This window comes from Podarcis tiliguerta (genome assembly GCF_965153285.1).
Source record: "Podarcis tiliguerta genome assembly, chromosome: 12".
NCBI lineage: Eukaryota > Metazoa > Chordata > Lepidosauria > Squamata > Lacertidae > Podarcis > Podarcis tiliguerta.
The window spans coordinates 24249556-24276343 of record NC_139545.1 but is presented as its reverse complement, the minus strand read 5'-3'; the positions used below and the strand labels follow the sequence as shown (position 1 = coordinate 24276343).

The 26788-nt window shown below is 42.0% G+C and overlaps 1 protein-coding gene across 2 annotated transcripts in view; it reads right to left on the bottom strand.

Moving 5' to 3' along the window:
- Nucleotides 1–26788, bottom strand: part of SKAP2 (src kinase associated phosphoprotein 2) — a 104206-nt gene that overhangs the window by 60377 nt on the left and 17041 nt on the right. Inside the window, exons 1-2 of one of the 2 annotated variants that reach the window (XM_083405143.1) lie at nt 25529–25547; nt 23909–24016 (exon numbers count right to left, since the gene is read on the bottom strand). Coding sequence is in view for 1 of the 2 variants with exons in the window: in XM_083405142.1 (XP_083261268.1) it covers nt 23909–24016 (108 nt within the window). In the remaining variant the exon portion in view is untranslated. Of the gene's footprint in view, nt 1–23908; nt 24017–25528; nt 25548–26788 lie in introns of those variants that run through there. The other variant, XM_083405142.1, reaches the window with a different exon arrangement.

The following is a 26788-nucleotide window of genomic DNA, read 5'->3' as shown; positions in this document are numbered from 1 at the left end:
TGGCCAGTCAGCACAACAACCCTCTGCTTTCCTGATGTGCTTTCATTTGGGCTACAGAGATCGGCATAGGTGAGATGAGCACACAAGACTGATGGCAGGCAGCCATTGGGGCTCTCTCCATCACGAAGTGACACACCAGTGAGACTTAACCCTCCTCTGAAACTTAGAGTTCTTTTCCTCAGTTTTTGGAAAGAACTTCGTTGCATGATGTGAATGGGGTGGCGGGGAGTAAAAGCAAAGTTTATCATCATTACGGATCTATGAATATTGCTGTTGGGGTGTGTGTGGTTTTTTTGTGGGCTTCTTTCTCCCCCCTCCACATTTTTACACAATTGTCTCTCCCAATTTCTGGCCAGATTACAACCAGAAGCAGCTCACCCAGTGAGGCGAAGATGTACTCATAGCTCCTTGCAGCAGGAGCACCACTGCCACTCACCTGCCCCAATGCTAGAACAGAAAAGCGGAACAGAGCAACAAAGGAGAATGCTGAAAACCTGAGACAAATACCTGAAGTACCTCAGATTGCTAATTATCCTAAGAGGGATGGCTAATCTGTGGGTCTCACTATGTTACTGGCCTCCAACTCCCATCAGCCTTAGCCAGCATAGTCAGTCAGACCTGTATTCCAGCAACATCTGGGAGGACAACAGGTTGGCCACCTCACCCCTGTTCACCCAAAATATCCCACCATTTACACCCAAAATATCCCACCCAAAATATCCCACCATTTACACAAATGACCTCAACTCTAATATGGGCACTGTTAAGGAAGTGGAAGCAACTGATAAACAATTTGTGGCCCGCACAGCAATTGTATGTTATTTGAACATCCTTGTACCTGGTGTTACACAGGAATTCTAAGAAACACCCCCCCCCCCAAAAAAAATGGTTGCAGTTTTGAAAAGTTCAATCTGCCATCTTGATTCAAAATGGCACCCGACAGTAACCAAACACAGATGAAAACCTGCTCCTTGCTCTCAGGAGCCATTGTGTGAAATTTAGTTACACTATCTGAAGAAGTGTCCAAAAGCATAGCAAACAGACAACTTTCCAAGATATATAGTACATACAGTGGTACCTCGGGTTAAGAACTTAATTCGTTCTGGAGGTCTGTTCTTAACCTGAAACTGTTCTTAAACTGAATCACCACTTTAACTAATGGGGCCTCCTGCTGCCACTGCACCGCAACTGCACGATTTCTGTTCTCATCCTGAAGCAAAGTTCTTAACCCGAGGTAATATTTCTGGGTTAGTAAAGTCTGTAACCTGAAGCGTATGTAACCTGAAGTGTATGTAACCCAAGGTACCACTGTACACACACACACACACACACACAGAGAGAGAGAGAGAGAGAGAGAGAGAGAGTGTTTTACTATTTTCACATGAATACAAGCAAAAAGTAGAAGATTAAGAAAAATGTTAAAAGACTAGCAAGGTTTTTTCTGTGACTTGGAGAAACATAAGGTGCCCATAAAATGTGTGTTCCATCTCCTTTTAACATGACTCCTATATAAGGGAGTTTCAGTCTTGCTGATGACTTATGGGTTTTTACATAGCTCTACCAGACAGATGTTCATGCTTAAGGCCTGGCTGTAAGACGGAAAGAGGGGAAACAGCTGGAATGAGCAGCAAGCACCAGCAAGCCAAGTGACAAAATAGAATGCTGAAATCCTGAGGCAAACCGCAAGCAAGAGGAAAACACCATCTGAAGGATTGTTTTCGGGTGCCTGCTATTCTAGAAATTTATCTCTTCCCCTCGTCCATCCAAGTTACACAAGCATTCACACCTGCCTCCTCCTCTTCTAATAAAACTGGCCATTAGAAATGCTGAAACAGGAATATCTATGTTTCCCCCTTCTGGTTCGCTGTTTCCATATGGCGATAAGGATATGAAACAGAACCCAGCACATGAAACCATGTCCAAAGCCTTCATGAAAAACAAACAGCTTACACGTTAGAAGAACTTGCTCAGGTTAGTATCAAGAGAAATATGCAGAATGAATGCTGGACGCCATATACCCTGGCAACATTTAACAACATTACGTGTGCCAACAGCATGGAAAAGATGAGCATCCTTTTCAGCTCCTGGGAGATTGCTAAATGCTGCATATATTTTTATATCCCACCCTCTCCCCTTGTGCAAGCAGAAGGAACAAAAAATATTTGTTTAATATGCACAGATACTCAGGATCCCCATTCTGAGCAAAGTATGAACTTCGTACTAATTGCAAGCAGGTTTTTTATATTCTTCAGGACACTAGTTTTTGGTACATAACTATATTTAAGTACCAAATAAGAATATTGCTAAGGTTTCAAAGCCATCAATTATTAACTGGGCTTCCCCAGGTCCTACTGTTGTACCGATGTTTGCCCTCCTGGTGCACCTGAAACTTCCTCAATCTTCTAATAAGGATCAGAAGTGAAGTCACCTGTTGGTCCTAGTCCAACATCCTGTTCCCACAGTGGCTAACCACATGCCTATGGGGTGCCCCAAAGAAGGACCTGAGTGCAGCAACCCTCTGGCCAGTTGTGACCCCCAGCAAATAGCCATCCAAGTTGGTGGCCATTGCAACATCTTCTGGAAGCAAACTGCCACAATCTTATGATCATATCTCAGCAGAAAAATAGAGTTCGAAGGAACCCGATGGATCATCTAGTCCAGGGGTCAGCAACCTTTTTCAGCCATGGGCCGGTCCACCATCTCTCAGACCATGTGGGGGGCCAGACTATATTTTGAAAAAATATACGAATTCCTATGCCCCACAAAGAACCCAGAGATGCATTTTGAAGAAAAGGACACATTCTACTCATGTAAAAATACGCTGATTCCCGGACCGTCCGCAGGCCGGATTGAGAAGGTGATTGGGCCTGATCCGGCCCCCGGGCCTTAGGTTGCCTACCCCTGATCTAGTCCAACTCCCTGCAATGCATGACATCAAAAATAAAATTAAAAAATGAATGAAAAATGCAAACATGATTGAGCAGGGATTCAAACCTGAAAGCACCACATATTGCACACTATTCACTATTTAGACTGCTCAGAAGTAAGTCTACTGATTTCAGTGGGACTAACTCCCAGGTAAGTTATATGTAGGATGGCAGCCTTAACCACGTATAACTTCCCCTGAATATGTGCCCACTAAACAGAACCATTTAATATCCATTTCAGTGGTTGGTAGCCAGGTATTCTTTTCCTCAATGTCAGAACTTCTTACGCAAAAGTTGGCACTTGAATTTGCTGGCTTTTGTCTTCTTTCCACACCTCTTCTTTCCTTTTTGTTTCACGCGCGTGAAACTATAAGCTGTTGTTTGAATTTGAAAACTGCCGCAAGTGCATTGGAAGAAAGGCAATATATAAATATAAGTAAAGGAAGGAAGAACAAGCAGTGTGAGAAGTCCTTGCTTCCCAGATCCCCAAAAGACCTCAGAAGAGACCTGATAAACACTTTTCCCTTTGTCAATCAAGAAAAAAATCTTGCTGACTAAGCGGTTTTTGTGCTTTCCCCCTTACCACCTCTGCAAGATGCCATAAGGCAGAGAATCCTGGGTTAAAAGGACAGAATTCCATTTTTATGAATGGAAACTAGGGGGGGGGGGGGAGAAAGAGAGTTACCTAACTCAAAATAGGTGTACAACTGTACAGTCCTTCTTTCCTTTCACACAACATACAAAGGCCAAACAGATTTTCTAAAAGGGGCAACATATACATTATCAAAATAAAATATTCCCCAAGACTCGATTACTGCACCTTCAGAGTTAAGCAAAGAGGGTTTTTTTACTGAGTGAACTAAAGCAAAGTCATCATTCTCCAGGCAAAGGAGGGAAATTCTAGCAGGATGCAGAGCCCTTGAAACTAGCACTAAAATTAGCAAATACTAAAGGCATGATTAGATGACCACTTACAAGACAGCAGTTTCGTTGTACTGAATAGGAGAATACCACTATGTGCAATATGCAATATGACCCTTCGGAGTCATTTATGCTATAATTTGCTGCTCCATATCGCCGTACATTTTATTAAACTCTCAAAATGCTTCATTTTTTTACCCAAAGATCAAAATGCATTTGCATTATTTATCTATTCCCCATCCCCCACACAAAGCATTCACTCTTTCTGGGCTTTTTTTTTTTTTTTTTTTTTTTTGCTTTTTTCATTTTCTCAGCAAAATAATAACTCTTTGGACCTTGCAGGCAGCCAAGTATCAGGCTTTAACCATCTGTCAACTGGCTTGGATTCAGCAAGCATGCTCCCATAGTTTGGGCTCTAATTGTGTTTAATGCTGCACTAATTATTTCAATGGGGAATAATCTTGTACAGTCAAAGTTGACTCATTTTATAAACTGGAAGCTCCTCAGCTATAAATTGGCAGGTCTCATCCTTCATTTCTCCTAAGCGTTGTGCCAAGGGGGAATAAGTATATGGTTGCTCTGTGACCAAATGTCATGTGCTGGGCAGAAACATTGATCCTGGCTATTAATCACTCCACAAGCCCTCCCAGTAATCAAAGGGCACAGCTGCAGTGATATATGACCAATGTCAAAGCAGAAAGCCCTTTACAAGACTGCATGCCTACCAGCTGATGGCCAGTATGTAGTACAGTGTGCACACTAGCCAGCCCAAAATGCCCAGGCTAATTAATCACCACCTCTAACTGTTCATACTATCATTAAACACCTTTATTGGCTGAATTATCTGAGGATTCTTACCCCGTAATTGCTTAGGTCTGGAAGCTATGAACCTTCTCACCTGGATACACAGAGCTGACTATTACCTGCTCTGGACCACCCCCTGGCCTTTCATTCTCTCCTCGGAAGAGTTTGCTGACCCAGCAGTGAACCAGTGACGAGGAGAAAATTGGATACCTTTCCAACCGATCTTGGGATGGTTCAGTTTATTGGGAGAACTAAATAATGCCGGGGAGGTGGGGACGGGGGGAAATAATTGGATCAGCTTTAAAAATCTACTCATTGGGACTTCTATTCTCAAGGGGCATGAATGCCAAATGCAGAAGTCAGAGATGCCAACTTGAATTAAATATCGTAGGGGCCCAAGTAAGCCCCACCCCACATAACTGATCACATGACGCAGTGCGCACACACTATTTTGAATGGGAATTCCCATCATCTTTGTGGGGGCCCAGCACCCTCAGATATTTTATTGTGGGGGCCAAAGCCCCCACTGCCCCTAGGAGTTGACTACGTTTTTTAAAAATCTGAAAGCCAAAGAAATGAAGATTACAGCGAATGCATTGATTCAGGCCAGAATCTGTCTGCCAGAACCAACTCAAGGCATCAGCACCAGCACTAAAGACTAAATGACTTCCGCAATGCTGTTTATCACTTGCTGCAGATCTGGAGAAGGGCTGTAGGTCAGTTGTAGAGCATCAGGTCCAATCCCTGTTATATCCAGAAAGGAATGGTAGAGAACCCTGACTAACGCTGGAGAGCTACTGTCAATCAGTCTGGATGATACTGAGCCAAATGGACTCAATGGTTTGACTCAGTATAAGGCAGCTACCTGGCCCGACATTTACAGAGTTAAAAATACTGGATTCTTTTCATAGCATCTCCCTTTGAATGCACTTGGATTTATATGGAGCAACTACTGGTTCCATTTTAGAAGTCATAAAGGGAATTGTGACCCAACAATTTGAAACCCATGGTTCTTATTCATTTCCTGTTATGTGATACTTGACAACTAGCAAAAAGTTGAGTTACACCAAACGAATCAATTCAGTTTTGAATGAATCACAATGTGCAGCTCCTTGTGAAACCAATATTCAGGATACCCGTTATGGATACCTTAAGAGCCACGGTAATCAATGAAGAGACTGTTTTGGAAGCAAACAACAGGTGGAGGCAAACAGCATTCTGGAGAGAGTTGAAGGCATCACCACAGATGTGTCATTGCTTGTGGTATACACACTTATTGTTATGGCCCCACTATCATCTCTGGTCAAAATAGAACACACATAAATTGTTTTTCAAAAACTTGCCTGGCCAAGAAAATGAGATGTGCTTGCATAGCGTGATCAATAATGCTTGCTCTATTCTAAACAAATATTGTCTCTCTACAAGCAGCTTGCAGTAAGAGAGAAACCCCAAAGATATTGTATGGGATTAGAATTGATTAGTCAAAGAATGCCAATAAAGGCAATACACTCATACCTTAGTTGTCGAACGCCTTGGTACTCGTACGTTGCAGCTCCCAAACAATCCAAACCCGGAAGTGAGTGTTCCAGTTTTTGAACATTTTATTGGAAGCCAAACGTCTGATGTGGCTTCCGCTATTGTTTCCAGGGCGCCTGCGCAGTCGGAAGCCGTGCCTTGGTTTCTGCACATTTCAGAAGTCAGATAGACTTCCAGAACGCGCTCTGTTTGAAAACCAAGGTACAGAACTGTAACTGCACTGACAGTAAGGGTTGAGCTTTTCTTCTGCTCAAAACCAATGTACAGTACTGAGCTGGAGTGAAAGCAGGCCACAATGTTGTGGAATAACCACATTCAAACACAGATTATGGCACTGCAGACAAGGATTTTTAACAGACTAACACCATTGTTGAGGGAGGGGGAGGGATGGTGGTGCAACGAGGAGCCACAGCACTGTCCCTTCTCAAACCCTGTAGTGTAGAAAGTGGCAGCACTTTATTTTACCCTTGTTGACATTAGAAGGGGCAAAGCTGACATTAGAAGGGGCTCAGAGAGAAGTAAACCAGGCCTACTGTGGGTAAAGGTCGACCAGAAGTTACAAGAAAGGATGTAGCACATATACATACTGTGCCTACCATTCATGAACCCAAAACCCAAAATGTGGAGAACTACTGGCCGGTGACCCACAGTGCACTGAAATCACAGAGCTGTAGAGTTGGAAGGGACCCCAAGAATCATCTAATCCAAACCCCTGCAGTACAGGAATCTCAACTAAAGCATCCATGGCAGATGGCCATCCAACCTCTGCTTGAAAACCTCCAAGGAAGGAGAGTCCACAACCTCCCGAGGGAGACCGTTCCACTGTCAATCAGAGCTGCAATTAATTGATTAGTGTGTTGTGTAGTGTAGTCCCCCTCCCCTTTAATGCACTTTTGCTGCTTCTGTCTTCCTTTCTAGGCAGCAATTCAACAGGTTAAGCCATTTCTGGTACGAAAATACAATTATGGGAAAAAATTCATCATGACCGTACTCTCTATTGTGTTATGCCATGCCCCGCAAGGCAGCCATTTTGTGACTGGCAGCCCCCATCACTCTCTTGAAATTCAAAATGTGCCCCTTGGTTGAAAAAGGCTGGTGACTCCCTGGGCCTAAACTTACTGGCATGGACTTTCCAGTCCAGGCAGAGCTGACCCAAGACATTTTGGCACCTATGGCAGATCCCAAAATGGCGTTCTCTTCCCTGCCAGGGAAGGGGTCAGATAATAATAATAATAATAATAATAATAATAATAATAATAATAATAATTTATACCCCACCCATCTGGCTGGGTTTCCCCAGCCACTCTGGGCGGCTCCCAACAGAATAAAAAAGTGATAAAATATCAAACATTAAAAACTTCCCTAAACAGGGCTGCCTTCAGATGTCTTCTAAAAGTCAGATAGTTGTTAATTTCCGTGACATCTGATGGGAGGGTGTGCCACAGGGCGGGCCAAGAAGGCCCTCTGCCTGGTTCCCTAAAACCTCACTTCCAGCAATAAGGGAACCGCCAGAAGGCCCTTGGAGCTGGACCTTGGTGTTTGGACTGAACGATGGGGGTGGAGATGCTCCTTCAGGTATACCAGGCTGAGGCTGTTTAGGGCTTTAAAGGCATCAACACTTTGAATTGTGCTCAGCATCAACACTTTGAATTGTGCTCAGGAATGTACTGGGAGCCAATGTAGGTCTTTCAGGACTGGTGTGATATGGTCCCAGGCTCCAGGTTATTGAGCAAAGGGCTTTCCTATTTGCTGCTTCCTGATGCTTTTAACTGGAGAGGCCAGAGGTTAACCCTTAGACCCCCGGAATGTACAGCATGTGCTCTATAGGTACGTTCATTTCAGGCATGAATTTTACCCGCAATCCTTGACATTTAAAGCTTCTCTTCTAAGGCAGCCAGTACCAGGAGCATGAGGAAACTTTCCCCAACAATTTGTAGGTATCGAGAAAAGATTTCAGAACCTCAAACTTTAATGAAAGCTGAAAATTACTTTTCGGCAATCTGACAGAGAATTCGAAGAAGAATTTTTTTTAGATAAATTACCTGGCGACAAAAAGTGCTTTGAGATCTTCGCACCCAAAGTAGGAAGTGCTTTTAAGACAATTAAATTATTTCGCTTCGGGCTCTGTCTTTTCAATTTGAGCTAATGACACCATTTAAGGATGGTCCATTTAACTGAGGGTCTTTTGCAAGGCAGACAGACAGAAGGCAATCTGGAAGTGTTTGGTAGGATTTTTCCATATTTCAGAATTTAATACTGAAAGGTTTCCATCAAATTCTCCCATTCAAACATTCATCACCAGAATGAAAGTATAATCTCACAAGATAAATGTGTGGCGGGTTTTAAAGAAGTTTTCCCCACATTTTTTTTTTCTTCCCTCAAAAAGGAATCAATTTCATCCTAATGGCAATTATGGCACTGTGGAGTAATAACAGTATCAAGTTGGCTCAGTCTTTCCTCCTGCCTCTAGAGTGCGCCCAAATCACTCCTATTACTTCTGGCTTCAAGACCAAATTTCCTGTTTCTACTCTATCAACGTGCATATTAGTTTAAAGTTTCCAGAAGAGAAAGAGACTACCAGGCCTGTGCCAGGCATTTACCACAGGATACATACCCTCCAACATTTCTCTGATGAAAATAGTAATAATATTCAATAATACTAAATTAATAACAATAACAACAACAATAATAATACTTTTACTATTTATACCCCGCCCATCTGACTGGGTTGCCCCAGTCACGGTGGGCAGCTTCTAATATATATAAAAACAGAATAAAACATTAAACATTCAAAAAACCTTCCCTATATAGACATACCTTGGAAGTGGAACGGAATCTGTTCCGGAAGTCTATTCGACTTCCAAAACGCTGAACTTCCAAGGCGCGGCTTCTGATTGGCTGCAGGAGCGTCCCGCAGCCAATCGGAAGCCACGCCGGACATTCAGCTTCCAAAAATCATTTGAAAACTGGAACAATCGCTTCCGGTTTTCAATTATTCGGGAGCCGAAATGTTTGACTTTTCAGGCATTCGGCTTCTGAGGTTCCACTGTACAGGACTGCCTTCAGGTGGCTCAGGGGTCGGATAACTCCATACCCTCCAACATTTCTCCAATGTAAATAGGGATGCCCTAAGGAAAAGCGGGACATTCTGGGATCGAATCAGAAACTGGGACTGCTTCTGTAAAAGCAGGACTGTCCCTGGAAAATAAGAGCCCCATGTGCCCTGTTCCCAAATGTTGTTCCTTGCTTCAGAGCACAACAGCCCTGCTCTGAAATTCATAAAGAGCTCCACCGTCCATTAAGGCTTACTTGCTTTTTTCCCCTTACCTGCAAACACCACACTGTTCCTTTCTTGTAACTGCTGAGGAAAAACAAGCATACGTAGCAATTTCATGAGCACATCGCATCACCCACAGCATTGCGAATACAAGAGAGCAGCTATTAAGCAGAAGTCCAGATTAAGATGAAAGAGAAGATGAGGTGTTTTCTCCTGTCAGCAGTGGGAGAGCCCTGCTGCTAGGATGTGCTGCGCTACATCATTGCCGGCATCTGCCTGCTCATGTAAAAACATGAAAGTTGCTGATTCTGAGGCAGGCTGAAATTAAAATGTGTTTCTCCCACACACACACAATTCACCAATACCTCCAACTGCATCATGACTCCACTCTGGTCTCGATTCAATTTGATTAACACTTGGCGTTTTCACTTTGCAGCGGGAAAGCCGATTAAAAAAATAGGTTTGCTCATTTAAAATACCAGAGACGATGCAGTTCCAGGTGTTGTGCAATTACTATTGGGATGTGCCAAGTTTGTTGTTGTTGTTTACAGAACACCAGGTAAAACAGAAAAATCGGAAGTGCATATACTTACACACAGAAGGCAAGGAGCCACTGAGGTATAGCGGTTTAAGAGTGCTGGACTAGGAGCTGGAAGACCAGGGTTCAAATCCCCACTCACACATGAAGCCAAGGGTGACCTTGGGCCAGTCACTGGCCCTTGTCGTAGGCCTACCTTATAGGATTTGTTGTGAGAATAAAAGTGGAGGGGTGCAAAGCATGTATGCCACCTTGAGCTCCTTGGAGGAAAGGTAGGCTATAAATCAAATAAACAAATGAATAACCACCTGTAGATATGGCCACGGCTGTTTAAAGGAAAGCCAGTCCCACCCTCTGACATGGACAAGGCATAGCATGGCATCAGAGGGTATTCAGTAATGTAAACTGCTACTTTTCTGCGTTGCACTACTTTCAAACATGGCACAGTTTGCTCCTCGGTCTATAAACAATCTCACTACCATTTGGGGCTGCTGGATGCTCCTGATTCCCCCTTGTACAGCTAGTGCCACATCCTAGTATGAAGTAGCACATTCGTTTGGCTTCGGAGTCTTTGGCAGTTGCCATCAAAACGTACAGAAGTGCTTAGAGGGATCACAAGTTACAAAATAAGTGAAAACCTCAAGGTTAATGCCAATTACAAAAATACAGCAGGGAGCTCCTTAGGATGAAAGTGATCGAACATCATTCGCATGAGAACGTAAGGAGATTTTGCTGAAGGAGATACCAAGATACCAAGATCCACCCAAATCTGCCTTCTCCAACCTCACACCGTCCAGATGTTTTGGAATGCAGCTCCCATCAGCCCCAGACATCTGCAGGGCACCAGGTTAGCAAGGCTGACCTAGTACATCATCCTGTCTTCAACAGCCAGCCAGAGGCCTCTGGGAACTAACAAGATGATTGTGAGTATGATAGCAGTTCCCTGTTTGTCCACAGCATCTGGCATTCAGAAATATGGTGCCTCCGTTTGTGGAGTCTTCATTTAGTTATCATAGCTAATAGCTGTTGATAGACCCACCCTCCATGAACGTATCTAACCCTTTTTGATGTCATCTAAGCCAGTGACCATCACCACATATTGTGGTAATGAATGCCATAAGTCAGTTATGTGTTGTGTGACAAGTGCTTCCTTTTCTCAGTCCTAAACCTTCTGCCAACTGACTTCATTAAATGGTGCTGAATTCTAGCATGGTGTGAGAGACTCCAATTTCTTACCAAACATTTTCTTCACGGCACTCGTTGTTTCATAAAATTTTGACTATGCTTTCCCTTATTTTACTTTTAAAAAAATACGAACTAAAAAAGGTCCAAATGCCATTCCTCGAAGGAGACCGGAATGCAAATAAAAACCAGATGGCATTAATGGAAGTCAGCAGAACAGAGCAGAAAAGTGATTCCTGACATAAAAATAACCACAAAAGAATATATAAGAGCATTGCAAAGCTTTACAATGGGCGTACCAGTCCACCTACCTGGATGGATTGAACAATGACTTTTCGCATAAGGAACTATAACTTGTCCCAGTCAAGTGGAATTTTATTATTTATTATGACATTTATATCCTTTTCTTACTTTGGTGAAATTCAACACCCATGTTTTCATGGGTTGCTATTTTAACTTCATATTAAAGTCTTGAAAAATAAGAAATAAGATAAAAAAAACCAGTAGTAACTTGTAAGCATCATTGTAAAATTCTATTGTGTGTTATATAAACCAGTGACATGCCCACCAATCGGCAGGAGGGGTGGTGCCTGCAGCACGGTCCAGCTTGCCATTTTAGAAAATGGATTTTCCAAATGGCAGAGTGATAGGATTGGGCAAATGCTGTCAAAAAGCAATTCTGCTCCTCAAGAGACTTTCTCTTATTACTTTCCCCTAAGGGGGTGGGTCAAAAGAGGGGCATGCCTTACACACACACACACACACACACACACACACACGTCTCCAACAGCCACTGAACTTACTAGGAGTTCGCCATGCTGTTTCCGTATTATATCTCCAGGCAAGGCAAGGCTGCCTTCCCCAGAGGAGCCATCCTTTCCTCCATTTTGCTCTCCCTGTCACCCAGTAGCTTCTCTGTTCATCTCCAGATAAACCCAGTGGCTATTCTGTTTCAGGTGGCATTTGGGGACGCAGGAGGAAGGTGAGCTAATCTCACTAAAGCTGTCATAATAAATGGAATGAAATATGCGTTAGAAAGCTCTGCCTTTGAGGGTCTGGAAACGACAAGAGGCCTCATGAACACACCTGTATACACGTTTGTGCATGCCTACCCAGACAGCCACCTCTCTCACAGCAACGCTGTTCAAATGTTTGAAGGCCCAGGATTTGCTCCCCTGGCACAGATAGTCAGCACTGCCAAAACTGACAGTGCAGACTATGTTGACACTGTGCAAGAAGTGGTTCCCGATTCAGTGCTAGGAAGGATGTTTGAGGCCCCAGAAACTGTACACAGACCCCTTTTCCTCCCACATGTGGTTCATAATCCAAAAGATGGTGCATTAATGCAATTCTGCCGACATATCATCCTTGTTCGTTCAGGGAAACTGTCCTCTGAAGAGAACATAACAAACATCTGAAATCTGAAATCTTCAGTCATTTTTGCTCGCAAAAGACAAGGTGGGTTATCTTATGCAGCCTGAAAACAATACAAAAGGCATTTCCAAGATGGAACAGAGTGCGCTTAGGATGCTGTTCAGAAAATCAAGTTTTACTGATTGTTAATGAAACTGAAAAGTCTAATTAGCAAGACTGGGGGATTTAACCTCAGCATTTTGGCCAAACACCAAGTTGGTTAATTACATCTTCCTAGCCAAAAAAAACCCCTTTGTCACTTTAATTAGATAGGCTATTCCTCATTTCCTGGCTTTAAAATGTTCTCGTGGGTTCACAGTACCACTGCGACGGCTTCCTAAGTTCTACCCAAGAGGCAGCTGCGTCTGATGTTAACACAATGATAATATACCTAGATCACAGATTATATCCTAGGAAGCACTTCAAAATATTAGTATCGTGTTAACTGTGTTGCATTAAAATACTCTGAAGAAATAACTCACTAAAACACATACAGCTACCCACATTCCACAAAGTGAAACCTAATTGGTGCCCAAGAGCATATGTGGGAACCCCTCAAAGGAAAAGTTCTTTTGTGAATCAGAGAAGCAGGGAGGTGGGGGAAGCTTCTCTGAATTATGCTATGTAAGCTCCTTTCAAAGAGGTAGGGAAAAAAATCAACCAGCTAATTTTATAAAGCACTTCAGCATACAGTAATTCGACTTCAGTTTTAATACTGCATTGTTATAACTATAAATAAAGATGGGGAAAAAAACCTTTCACATTGTTGACTAGCAAATAATTTTGCACGCCATTAAAATGCTATGGTCTATGCATCTCTTACCGGTATTCAAAATCTAACATGACAGTTCTCATTTTCTTTTTAGTAAAATTAGTAAAGCTGAAATAGTTCACATCAATGCTAAAATATATGTCAGAAAGACATGTAAAGCTAGCCTAACTTTCGACCGTGCAAAAAGAAAACTGACTAGGTGCATAATCCTGCACATGCCTGCTCAGACATGTCCCATTGAGTTCAATAGGGTTTTACTCCTATTGCATTGTAGACTATACCAGCTCCATACCGTGTGTGGGGGGGTTTGTGTTACCCTACAAAGGGGTTTGGAAATACACCAGTCCTCTTTAGCTGAATAAAGATGTCTGTATTTGTGATGTACTCTGACAACAATTCCAATAAATTAGTATTTTAAGTGGACTCTTATATATTTAATCCCGTCTTTATTCCTGTGGCTGCAATTTGTTTTCACTGTTTTTAATATGGAATTTTAAATTGTAATCTGCCCTGCAAGCTGCTGGTGAAGGAGGAGCAATAAACAAAATTATAATATTTACAATGGTTTCATGTAACCTGTCAGATATTGCAGAGACATAGTAATGTACAGAATTACTTTACTATTTTAACTTTGGAAATCTTAAACATTTTTTAAAAATACACTGGGGGGTGTTCTATAGATTCCTAAATTTTCAATTCTAAAATCTAAAATCAAAGATTCAAGTCCTATAGTAAAAGTAATAACCTCTCCCTTACCAATCCTGTTTTAAATATCACAACAGTATGAATATACACCCCATGTGACAACGCGCTCCTTGTTCTGTTATAATAGAATTATTAAGAAAAATCACAGTGGCTGAAAAGAAAATTCTTCCAAAAGATTTGACTATGAATACACCGAAAGTCAGAACACAGCTGAGGAGTGAAGAAAGCCATAAAGCTATAAAAACCAGTGTGCGATTTCCTGGTCTGGCTTCTTGAGGTCATAAAACTCAAAGCATCTTTCCCAAACCCTCTTCACTCAGTTGTGCCTTAACTATTTGGGTTATAAATACTTTTCATCTCCTGACACGTTTTTTTCCCAGAGGCTCCATTTCCTGTGGAAATTGTAAATTCTTTACATATTACCATAATAACCAAACACATAGACGCAGTATTATTATGGTCAAAGAGAACTGAAGTGCTCCGCAAGATAACACACATGGGTATTAAAAGCCTTATTCTGAGTGGGAAAGGTTAATATCTGAGAAAAGCTGTTTCAAACTGTGATGAGAACGCATCATTTCGACTTTGCCGGTAAAACATAGCGCGTTATAAACTCGGCAGCTAGAAACGTACGGCCTCAACGCTCTGTCTGCAAACATCTTCACCCCAACCATTTCTTTCCAGCAACAATGCAACCACTAGAAATCTACAAAGGACAAATACAAAATTGGTTGTAGACTCTTATGGAACAACTAAGGCATCGTTTGCCTGTCAGGAAACAATAAAGCATTATTCCACCATCACAAAAAAAGGGGTTTGGGGGTGGGTGGGAGGGAGAAAGACCCATTGGAGACAGTATAGTTCTGTCGGTTGTGCAAATGTGCAGTTGCTAAGAGGCAAATATGCCCCTTGTAATCAAATAGCCCAGCTCAGCACTGCTGCTGGCTTGGGGCGAAAAGCAAATTCCACCAGCCACAAACTTAGAAACAGTCTTGAATTATTTGTTGCTGACCGCTGGCTGAACTCTGTCCTGATGAGCATCATCACCATTAGCCACTTCTCCGTGTATTCTATCACCCAATCGCAAAAGCAGCATGCTACAGCTCAGGCTACGAGAAATTGATCAAACAGGGTAATGAGACTATTTCTTCACGGAGGTTATTTTAAATGAATATAAATATTTTCTTTCTACATAATTTGCCACAAAAGGTCACCGAGCTCCCCGTGATTCTAAAGAAAAATGCGGCAGAATTTCCTATCTCCGCATTTGAGTGAAACAAACCATTTCCGTGGATTTTCCTTTTTTCTTTTTTTAATGGACGGTGGCATAAATCTTAATGGTCTGGCAGCATCCTATACAATTGATTAGAGGAAACATTTAAGCTGCACGTTTTAGTTACAGCTGAAAAGATATGATGCAATTTCAGAAAGGATGTATAACCAATCACGACTTGCTGATTATAAACCTTCCACAGAGGGACGTTGTTGTTTTTTTGCTGAACAGCCTAAACTTTAACACGCACAAATTGAACACATGGGCTGGGATCCAAATAGCCTTCCACAATGTTGCATATACGTGCTCCCTTTTCCTGCTGCAGCCCCTCCAAAAGCTGCTCCGGTGTGGCCATATGGGACCATATTGAGAATCAGCAACCCTTCCACACACAAGCTGGGTCCACACAGGGCTGCTTTCCATTGATGCATGAGAAGGTTTGGATCCCAGTACCGTCATTAGGCTGAACGCACCTAGAATTATTAGGATAAAATATCCGAGGACGGGTTAGTGGTTTTTTTTATGGGATCCCTTCTTCATAATGAATTTTGCATCCCTGCTACTGAATGCGAGTTTAATTCACTTACCGTCCAGGTCCATTTTAAGCTTTGGCAAGCTACAAAGTGGAGGCGAAACCCTTCTTCCGAGTCTTGGGTGTAATTCTCAAGTATGATTTTTCAGCAGTCTCTCTCTGCAGAATTACCATTAAATATTGCATATAATCAGAGGGCTTCACCGACTGCAGCAAGGAAATACACGCAGTGACGAAATATATCCGAATGAAAGCTGTTGCTTAGGGTTTAAGGAAGAGCGTTAAGTGTAGCCTATAATGAAACTTACCCTTTCATTAAGTGCTTTGATAAAACAGATATCGGGATTTACACACACACACACCCCAATACTGGTGTAATTTTAAAAGAGGAAATAACAATGAAGAATTTGAATGAAGAGAGAGACTATACTTTTATAGTACATGCAAGCTGTATTGTGCTTTATAATTCCAATTCTTGAAAATCATCTAATGCATATATATTAAAGGGAGGATGCACCAGCTAAGGCACAGATGGCTAACCTCTGCATTCTTGGGAGCTGGTCTATTTCTCAAGGGGCCAGAAATCCTTCATAGGTTGCCACGCTCTAGAGCAGGCATAGGCAAACTCCGGCACTCCAGATGTTTGAGACTACAATTCCCATCATCCCTGGCCACTGCTCCTGTTAGCTAGGGATGACGGGAATTGTAGTCCCAAACATCTGGAGGGCCGGAGTTTGCCTATGCCTGCTCTAGAGGTACAGGCTACCTGCTTTGTGAGCTCATGCACACAGGTAAATTTGGGGCACCATGTGTAGACTACACTGAGGTCTTCAATGGACAATCTCCTGCAAGTACCCCACTATCTGTAGGAGACAGCTACTACCAGCAAGGAGGGCCAACTTTGTGTTGCCCCCAAATTCTCCCTATCTTATTGTTTTTCGGCTGCTTTAAAATACCTTTTTTAAAAGGTATTGTTCTGTGCTGCTTGTGTGATCTTGTAGCCTTTCTGTGCCTTACGTTTTGTTTCTTATGTATGTGCATTGCTGCAGCGTAGCGGAGGCAGTTTTCCCACTTCGCCACTTCTTTGCTTGAAATGTGACCAGGAGGCCCCATTAATGTCTTTCTGTACATGCCCTCTAAAAGCAATGTTCAGCTCAGGCAGAACTACACCACGGTTTCACTGTATGTTTAGGAAACTTAACAAATCAGGATTAACGCTGACGGCAGTTAAGTGTTATGTCCCTCATCCGTTACAGAAATTTTCAGTATCTGGAGCATCACTGTCTACCGATGCAAAATGAACACATAGACTATAAAAAGTATTCTCCAGAATGATCAAGCATAGTTTCCATTATCAGTATAGATAACTCCAGAAGGGTTAATTTCTCTGCTGAAGAATCAGACTAATTGTGGAACCTGAACTTCTTAGAAGCAAACTACAGGCGAACAATATAATATCCTCCCAAAATGTCTCCAGTACAGTACTGAATTCTCAACGTGTCCACAAGTGGGATGAAAAGTGCATTACAATTACCAATTAAAATCAATAGTACAGGAAAATTAGCAGCCACTAGCAGAAGAACTCTAATCAACTGCCTAGCCATTTGACAAAGTCCATTGCAACAGCAAAGGAGCCATCACAACTTCAAGTGCCAATGAGCCAGATGGCATTACTGGAAAAATTATGCCCACGGACTGGCAGCCTGATCCTGTGATCACTGCCCAAGGGAAGTAGTAATGAAAACAATGAATAGTTAGATGTGATAGAGTAAATCAATTATCACCAACTCTCTGCAGCCTTCCCCCCCCCCTCAGATTACTTTAGAAACTTCTTTCTCCTAACTATCAAGCACCTGGGTTAGGTGAACAGGTTCTCATCCATTCTGATGACAAGTTAACTGCCAATGGAAATGGAATAGAATGAGATATAAAAAAATTTTGTGATTGACAATGCAGCATCTCCTAATTTGGTAGCTGGCAATTATTGGGATTAGTTAAATGTATTTCTAAGCACTGCCATGAAAAGCTTCCTACAGGCATCGGAAATATGTGCACCGTGAAGCTGCCTTTTGTGCTCTACTCACAGTGTTGTTTGGCAAGAAATCACTGAGAAAACTCAAAAGCAAGCAAGGAAGTTTAAAGGCAAGAGCTTCTGCATTATGGCTTTGGAGACAAGGCCTATAGCCTCCCCTATTCCCATCCCTCGCAAGACAATGGGGGGGGGGGTGTTAATATCCTACTGGGGCCAATGGGAACCTTGTTCCAGCATAATTGCCGTATGGGGGAACGATCTCGTTGAGATCACAGTTTAACCCTCCTCCAAAGCTAAAATCTCAATGAAGATTCTCCTCCACTCCAAAAGGAGGCTTTTAAAAATCCCAATTCCTATGGCAGAGAAAGGGATATGTCAGCAATCTCTGTGTATGAACAGATGACCATGAAAGCAAGTGGATATGCACTTTTAGCTTTGGTCTCATATGCTACTGATACGTGACTCCTGGAAGTTTAGCTGTAATGAAATGAGGCCCTCAAGCTGGAAAAAGTTCCCCACGCACAGTGACCCAGCATGAAAAGCTATTTCATTGCACAGCTTAAACTACCTAAACTTCTCATAAGAATATAAGAGCAGCCCTGCTGGATGAGACCATAGAACCATCTAATTCAGCATTCTGTTATCACAATGGCCAGTCAGATGTCAATGGGATGCCCACAAGCAGCCTACACAATTAAGGCTGAAATACTACCTGAAGCAGATAGACAAGTGGGATACCCTTTCTCCATTACTTTTCCAAGAAACAAGACATGCTACACAGTGTTGTTTTTGAGTCTCTTTCCCAACTTCTTGCAAAAAGCAATAAGCCAAGCAACAATAATACCACTGCTTCCCTGAAACATCACTCGCTTTAAGACGTTTTTTAGTATGTCAGACGAGGCTGGTCGCATGTTCTACCACTCGCATGGTGCTATAAAGCCCACAGCCAACTAGTTGCAATGAAACATGATGGCCTTGCTGGGGCTGCAAAGGAAACCCAGAAGTGGTGCAGTGTGACGCATCGAAGCGAAATACAAACGAAGGGTTCAGAAGCAATGAAAGATGTCTCAAGCAACTGAAGTTTAAAATTTAGCAGTCTTAAACTATGAGAAGGAGGATTTGGCCAACAATGGCCAAAAGGGTACGGAACATGTTTTTACCCTTAGAAGCTTGGCGATACAAGGCAGAAGGAAAACTCTGGAGAAGCCATAAATGCAAGCCAGTATAGATCCTTGATGGCAAGAAAAATAGATGGCAGAAAAGTGTTCGTGAAAACAAGTTACAATCAGGGGTCAAAAGTTCCATAAAGAAAACAGTGAACTAGGAATCAACCCAGTACGCTTTCCTCCACAGTGCTGTCGAACACAGCCCTAAACCAGAATTGTGCTTCATTATGATTACAACTCCTACAGGACTGAGAACCTGTGGCTGTCCATTAGCTCAGTGCCAGTGTAAGGGTAGTTGGCACCCTAGGAGAACTGTCGCTGCCCCTCTTCACTCATTATAACCCTCTGCACATGGTAAGAAAAAGCACACTTTCTGCTTGTCCCACATCCTCTAGAGCAGGCATCCCCAACCTGCAGTCCTCCAGATGTTTTGGCCTACAACTCCCATGATCCCTAGCTAATAGGACCAATGGTCAGGGATAATGGGAACTGTAGTCCAAAACATCTGGAGGGCCAGAGGTTGAGGAATCCTGCTCTAGAGGAGCTGAGGCTCATCTCAGATTAAGTCAGAGAAAGTCAATACAGTGGTACCTTGGGTTACATACGCTTCAGGTTACAGACTCCGCTAACCCAGAAATAGTGCTTCAGGTTAAGAACTTTGCTTCAGGATAAGAACAGAAATCGGGCTCCGGCAGCATGGCGGCAGCAGGAGGCCCCATTAGCGAAAGTGGTGCTTCAGCTTAAGAACAGTTTCAGGTTAAGAACGGACCTCCGGAACGAATTAAGTACTTAACACGAGGTACCACTGTATAAAGGAGATAGTCAGCATCAATTCCTGCAAGTGCGGAAGGAGGAAGGAAAGGGTGCGACAATTGTGAAACCTTCGACTAGTTATTACTATTATTTATTAAATTTGTATGCCACTCGATGCCCATACATAGCTGCAACTGTAGTGTATACATGCATTTCTCCGTGCAATCATCGGCACACATATGACTGAGTTGTGCTTAGACAAACTTGCATGTAAGAGAAAAGTTTGCCGTGTAAAACTGCTGCAGTTTTTCTCTGCTTAAACATAAAATGATCCTGCCGGTTGTAAATCTATAGATGTGTTTGCATTTCAATATTTGTGGGTGGGGGGGGGGAGAAGGGAGGGGGAATAGCACGTCTCTTTTCAAGAAAACAGCAATGCTAACAATGTATTGCAAATAAAACCACACCCCTTAGCTTTTCTGATTTCCAAGTATATCAAAGGAATGGTTATAGCACCATCAGGTCAATGTCTATTCCTCACCACAAATGTATTAAGAAGAACAACAAACGCGCAACACTGTTGTACTATACAAGATCCTGTCGTTTGTTTTGCAAGAAACCCGGTCGTCAATAAGATTTTTTTTTTTAAAAAAAAAATCCTATTCAAAAATCAATTATCTGGAGTCTTTTGTATAGAGAAGTACCACACCTTTCAGACAACTGGTATTAATGAGCAGGCATGACTATAGAATCTCCATCCGTTTTTCTGACAAAGCGGCAGCTACTCCAGCCTCTCATTGAAATTCCATTAATCTGGTGCAGCCGGCTCCAGTGTGAAAATCAAAACTCCATCTAACCCTTTATCAGTTCACAATAACCTACCAGTGAACTCTGCCTGTTAGCATATAGCAAGTTATGATTTGGCTATCAATCAGGCTGCGAGCCAATAAAATAAAAGCCGGCCAGGAACAGGGTGTCTGGCGAGAATTCTGCATCTTGCTTTATTCCGAGGCCTGTTCCCTGGCAGTTCTTTCCACCTTCCCCTCGTCTTGCTAAACCTCTTTCTCTAAGGTGTCTGGGACTCTGCACGCTTCTCCTCCCGTGCAATTTAATTGCTGCCGGCAATCAAGACAGAGCATCACTGAAGTGCGCTTGAATTTCATTAGAAGATATAACTTATGCCACTTTACTACAGTACCTAATAAACCATAAAAGAAACCCAAACACATATGGCTGGAGGGAATAACTGGAAAATTAGGTGGCCATTGGGGAATGGGATGAACTTTTGAACCAAGGAAACGGTGGGGTGGGGGATATTTGTTAGAAAACAAAGTGGGGGTGGGCTTGAGGAGGCAGACTTTAAATACATATAGAGATATGGGGAGGGGGCAGAGGGTTGTTATTTTCAAGCCGTACAGAAATTTATCGACATAATAAAACAAACACATGTTTATAGCTTATATAATCGATCAACGTTTGGATCCCGAGTTCATGCCGAACGCTTGGCGACAACCGAAAGGACAAAACAACTTCATCAGATTTGACAAAAAGGCCTTTTGATGACCTGGGCTAACTTAGTTATACTGTAGTTACTGTTAAAAATAATTACCTTCTTTCTAATTAATGCACACTGTTAGTCAAAGGTCAGACAAAAAAGCAGGATTTTTTTCCATACGACAATGTACCTACAGTCCTGAAAGCAGATTTTTGCTATACATTCTCAATTATCTTTCGACAAAACCCCAAAGTCAAATCAAAAGTTGATTTATTTATTTATTTTAAAAAAAAACTTGAAAATGGTGCTTTAATTCTTTAGGTGTGCTATAATTACTGAGTGCAGTGGTTTCCATTTAAATGGAGAAAAACAGATTACTGGGATTTCATTCTTCTCAATAAGTGTTCTTGCAATATTAACACACATTTCTGAATCTGAATATTTTAGGTGTGCAGAATCACATGGAGATACTGAAACAAAGTTCGTGCATTTAAAAACACTGAATGCCAACAAAAGCACAAACAACTGAAAGAAGTCTGAAGAGAAACAATGGGCTCAATTTGGTGGAGGTTGACCTTAAATGTAACTCCTTTCTCTGTACACAGAAGCCTTCGAGATCTGCTGGCTACGTAGAGAAAAATACAGATTTGCTTATTTTAACTTAGGGAGTGGATATCAAAATGTCTGACACAGAGCAAAGCGAACACAATTTGCACCAGAGGAGGATAAATCTGATATTTAACTGAGAGACAAAGAGCAAAATTCATAATTGCTTAGTTTGTATATCACAGCAAACCATAGTCTGAAATTATGGTTTAACTTGAATGAGCAGCATACTAGTGCACACTGCTCAAATGACCTGCTCCACATCCTCCCCCAGCTGTGAAACAAACCATGGCGCAGCTGGCTTAGCATTACAAACTGATCAGCGCTTACACTTAGTTTCTCTCCAACACCCCCCCCCAAAAAAAACCACCACCCTGAGCAGAAACCACTACTAAAACAGCCACTCCACAATTGGTTGCCCAGACTGGGAAAGGAAGCAGCAAAGGGGGTGTTGCGTCTTTACTTTTCATTTAATACCCAATGATGTTTTTAATGTCTGCTTCACCTTTGGATGGTGACGTACATCACCCCAAATTTTTATTTTTTAACTGAAAGACTGCATAAAAAAAAACAAAAATAAATAAATAAAATCAGCAACAAAGTTGGAAACTTCTCAGATGACCCGCACATTGATATCGGTGGCACTTAATGCTAAAGCGTCGGCACCGTCAAATTCGCTTTCGCAAACAAAAACGGTTGTCCATTTTTAAACAAGCAAGGAGAAAACACTTCTCGCAACCTCTTCGTTATGCCTAGTGTGCAGTAAGCCATAGGCAGAAAACACAGCTGCATATTTTGTTACGGTATAAACCACTTCTGTCTTTGCGCCGTTTAACGCCAGGGGGAGAGGGGGGAGAGATTCATCTAAAAACTTCATAGAATCTGTTTTGCCAACAAATATAAAAGGGGTAGTCAAAAGCTAAAGGTTATTTCATTGCTTGTTTTTCCTTTACTTTAGCGCAAGTTGAATTCAGCAGAAGAGAACTCCAATTGCAGAGTTCTATAAATGTGAAGATCCTGTTTTCTGAATCAGTTGTTAGAATGTGCATCACTTATGCACATATTTGACTTATCCCTGTTCTGCAATAGATATAATTTTATACCTCATAAAAGCAATATATGTTTCCAAAGGGAATAATCTGAAAAACATAAAATGTGGAGTAGCATGTTGCAGGGAAGCATTATTTTCAAACAGCAATTGAGTTGGAGCTACACAGTTTGATCATCATATGACAGAAAGGAAGAAAAAGTTCCTCACTTCCAAGTCTAAAATTCGGAACAACTAATTAGTATACACTGTTATGTGCATGCAAATTGTGATCTATCAACACTGTCAACTAGCAGAAAGAGATAGCTGCAAACAATAATCCCCACAGAACATTCACTTGTTCTTATCTTCAAAAATGTAAGAATGATTAAAATTTGATATATCATAAACTTGGACTGGGGGGGAGTACTGTTCAAATGTAAGCACCAAAAATTGTTTGATCGAGAAACGTCAGTACATTAACGGGAGGACACACCATAAGAACAATTAATTTAATATTTTATGAACTCGCTCTGTTTCAAGTGTGCCACATGCAAAAAACAAAAATCCATCAAGTGAATTCTCTTTCATTATTTATACACTAAATAAAACAAGTACAATAAAATTAAGGAAGAATCTGATGCTGAATTAAGAAGAGATTTGTCCTAAAGAAAAGAAATCCGAGTGTATCAGTTCCTGATTCATTTGTTTTGGTTACTGAAACAAACAAGCAAGTGTGCAATTTTTAAAAATCCCACTGTATCTTATTTTTAGCCACTAGAGAGAGCTCTTCAGTTCCTTAAGGGTCTTGTGAAGGTAAGGAACAGGACCCACATGGTTCGCTGCTCATCTGTTTCCCAAGAATTGCACCAGCTCAGAGACACCGGAGGCCAACAAAACTCCCAAATCACTGTGATTATGGTACCTTGAGACAAAGAGAACCACTTACCATCAGAGGGGCCTTCGTCCTCTTTATCACAGCGGTCAGATGCTACAGAGATATTGTCAGGAGGCACAGGGCAAGGGCCTTCACGCTCGTCCCCATCTTCGAGTTCTCCTGCACAAACCAAAATATTTATCAGGAGTTAAAACAGGCTCCTTTCAGTTTAATTATACACATATTCATCACGAGCTGAATTTGGAAGGAAAGCATGACCAAAAAAAACCCAAAAACCCCAACCCGAATCCAACAATAAGCTTTCCCCTTGATCCAATTACCTCAGAAGCATGGTTGAGATCAAAGTTACAGTAAAGAACAGGGGTGCCAAAAATGGGGGAGGGGAACCAGGTAAGCCTCACCCCACAAAATTAATCACAAGATGTGGTACACATATACCATTTGAATGACAGTGCCCAACAACTGGGGGGGGGCTCAAATATTTTATTGGAGGGGGCAATAGGAATCGGCTCCTATGGTAAGGTGACCAGATTTTTTTCAATGAATCCGGGGACACTTTTCAACTTCAGTCGGAATGATAGGGTTTCGTAAGGGGACTGATTTGTAAATCTGGGGGCTGTCCCCGGGAATCGGGGACGTCTGGTAACCTTACCCTATGGTAAAGAATGAGAAAGAAGAGTTGGATCCAAATTAAAGTTAGCTGAGCTTAAAACGTGATGTTCAAATCATGGCTAACATTCCATTAATTTCAATCTTAGTTGAAATCTCCACTCAGCCATGAAATTCACTGAGTAACCTGGGGACGATAGCTCTATACACCACCTTGAGCTCCTTGCAGGAAAGGAGATATAAATGCAAAAATAAACTCAACTTTACTTTGGATCCAACATGAAGTGTTTGAATGAGGAACGGCTTGTCAGCACTATCTAGCTACAGATTCCATTAACTACCATAATATCCCTTCCAGCAAAAACCCAATGCAATAATTCATTTATTAACTGGGGGGGGGGAGGACCATGTTTTATTAGCTACACAGCAATATGTGCTTAAACGTAACATTTGATTTAGTGCTTTCTCTGACCATTCCAGCATAACAGCCACGCAACGCTGACAATGTAGTCAGGTTTCCCTGTAGTAAACATTCGTTTGCTGCGGCAGCAAATCTTGGGCCATGTGTGGTATGACATACTTGTGACATGAACGCTTCATCACCCATCCACCTGCCAGTTCAACCTATATCTATCATGCCATCACTCAGTCCACTTTTCAGCAGCCTTGCGGTAGGGTAAATGCCACATGCCAAACTCAGCATAGATCCACTCAACACATAACACTCACATAACACCCGCTTGGTCATATGAATGGGCCCTTTAGCCTCTGTTGCTTGTCAAATCCATGGTTACTTGAACATTCACTTCACAGTGTTGATTTGCAACAATAACCAACTAAAATGTGTTGCACTGAGCCCTATTACTATTATGAGCAGAGAGGTTACACAAGGGATTTAAAAACTTCTCTTCAGATGTTATAAAATAAATGTAAAATGCCCTCCTTGAAATATTCGCCTCCTAAAGCATTTTTTTTTAAAGAAGGGCAGAACAAAAAATAATAATTAGTGTCCAAATTCCACAGCAATTTAAATCCTGCACAACTGCCATTTGTCTAGCTCACCTTGTGCTTCCCCAAAAGCTACAACTCCCAGGGCTTCTTTGTAATCTGGATGTGTCTTAGCTGAATCCTCCACAATGTACAGAATCAAAATAATTGCAACTATTTCTGGCTAACGCATGAGTGCGCCTTCTGAGTCTCTTTCAGGCCCTGGAACGCTGATGAAAGCAACATTTAAAGCTTACAGAAAGAACAGAATATCCCCATGTGTTTGAAAAATGCAGTCTCGTTAATCCAAAAACTCTAAATTGAAGTTTCAAATTGTTTCTTACATACATTATAATACTCTATGAATTTGAATCATTAAGAAATGATGAAAACAGGAAAGATAAAGTAACAGAGGTTTGCTCGACCTCATTTTGTCACAGAGTTGTGAACACAGACCACAGCCAGCGTGGAATCACAGAAACCTCTCTGTCGTAAATGGGAAGCAAGCCAATTAAAGGCCAGATCACATGGCGATTTCTTTCTAATTTTAAGGTCCACCAGCAGGGATCCACAAATCCCCAACCCCATAGGCACTTATTCATACCTACGGGACTGCCTCTCCCGGTATGCCCCACGGGGGACCTCAAGGTCCATAAATAGCAACACCCTAGTGGTCCCGGGCCCTAAGGAAATTAGATTAGCTTCAACCAGAGCCAGGGCCTTTTCAACTCTGGCTCCAGCCTGGTGGAACGCTCTGCCTCATGAGACCAGGGCCCTGCAGGATCTGATTTCTTTCCGCAGGGCCTGTAAGACAGAGTTGTTCCACCTGGCCTTTGGCTTGGAGCCAATTTGATTCCCTCGCCCTCTTTCTTTTTCCTTTCTCCTCCTGTAATGTGGCTGCATTTTAATATTTTAATGTTGTATTTTAATCTTGTTTTTAAGTTGTATTCATTCAACTTGTTTTTATTATTGCTTGTGAGCTGCCCTGAGCCCGGCCTTGGCTGGGGAGGGCGGGGTATAAATAATAATTATTATTATTATTATTATTCTCCTCCACTACTGATAAATTACTTAAGGAAGGGATGTCTGTACTAGATCACGAAGAACAATGATAAGGGAGGGCAGCCACAGAACTTTAGGAAGAGGGAAAGTGCAACGGCCTCGCTTTGTGTTATTAGAGTCTCACAACACTGACTCTAGTCACGACCAGCTGCAGCCCAAACTCCAGTCTTTCCGGTGACTATCCTAGGAAGTGTCCATGCATATGTAATAAACGTGTATGCATATGTAATTAAAATCAATATTCAATGTATATTTGAATAAAGTCTTCAAGCC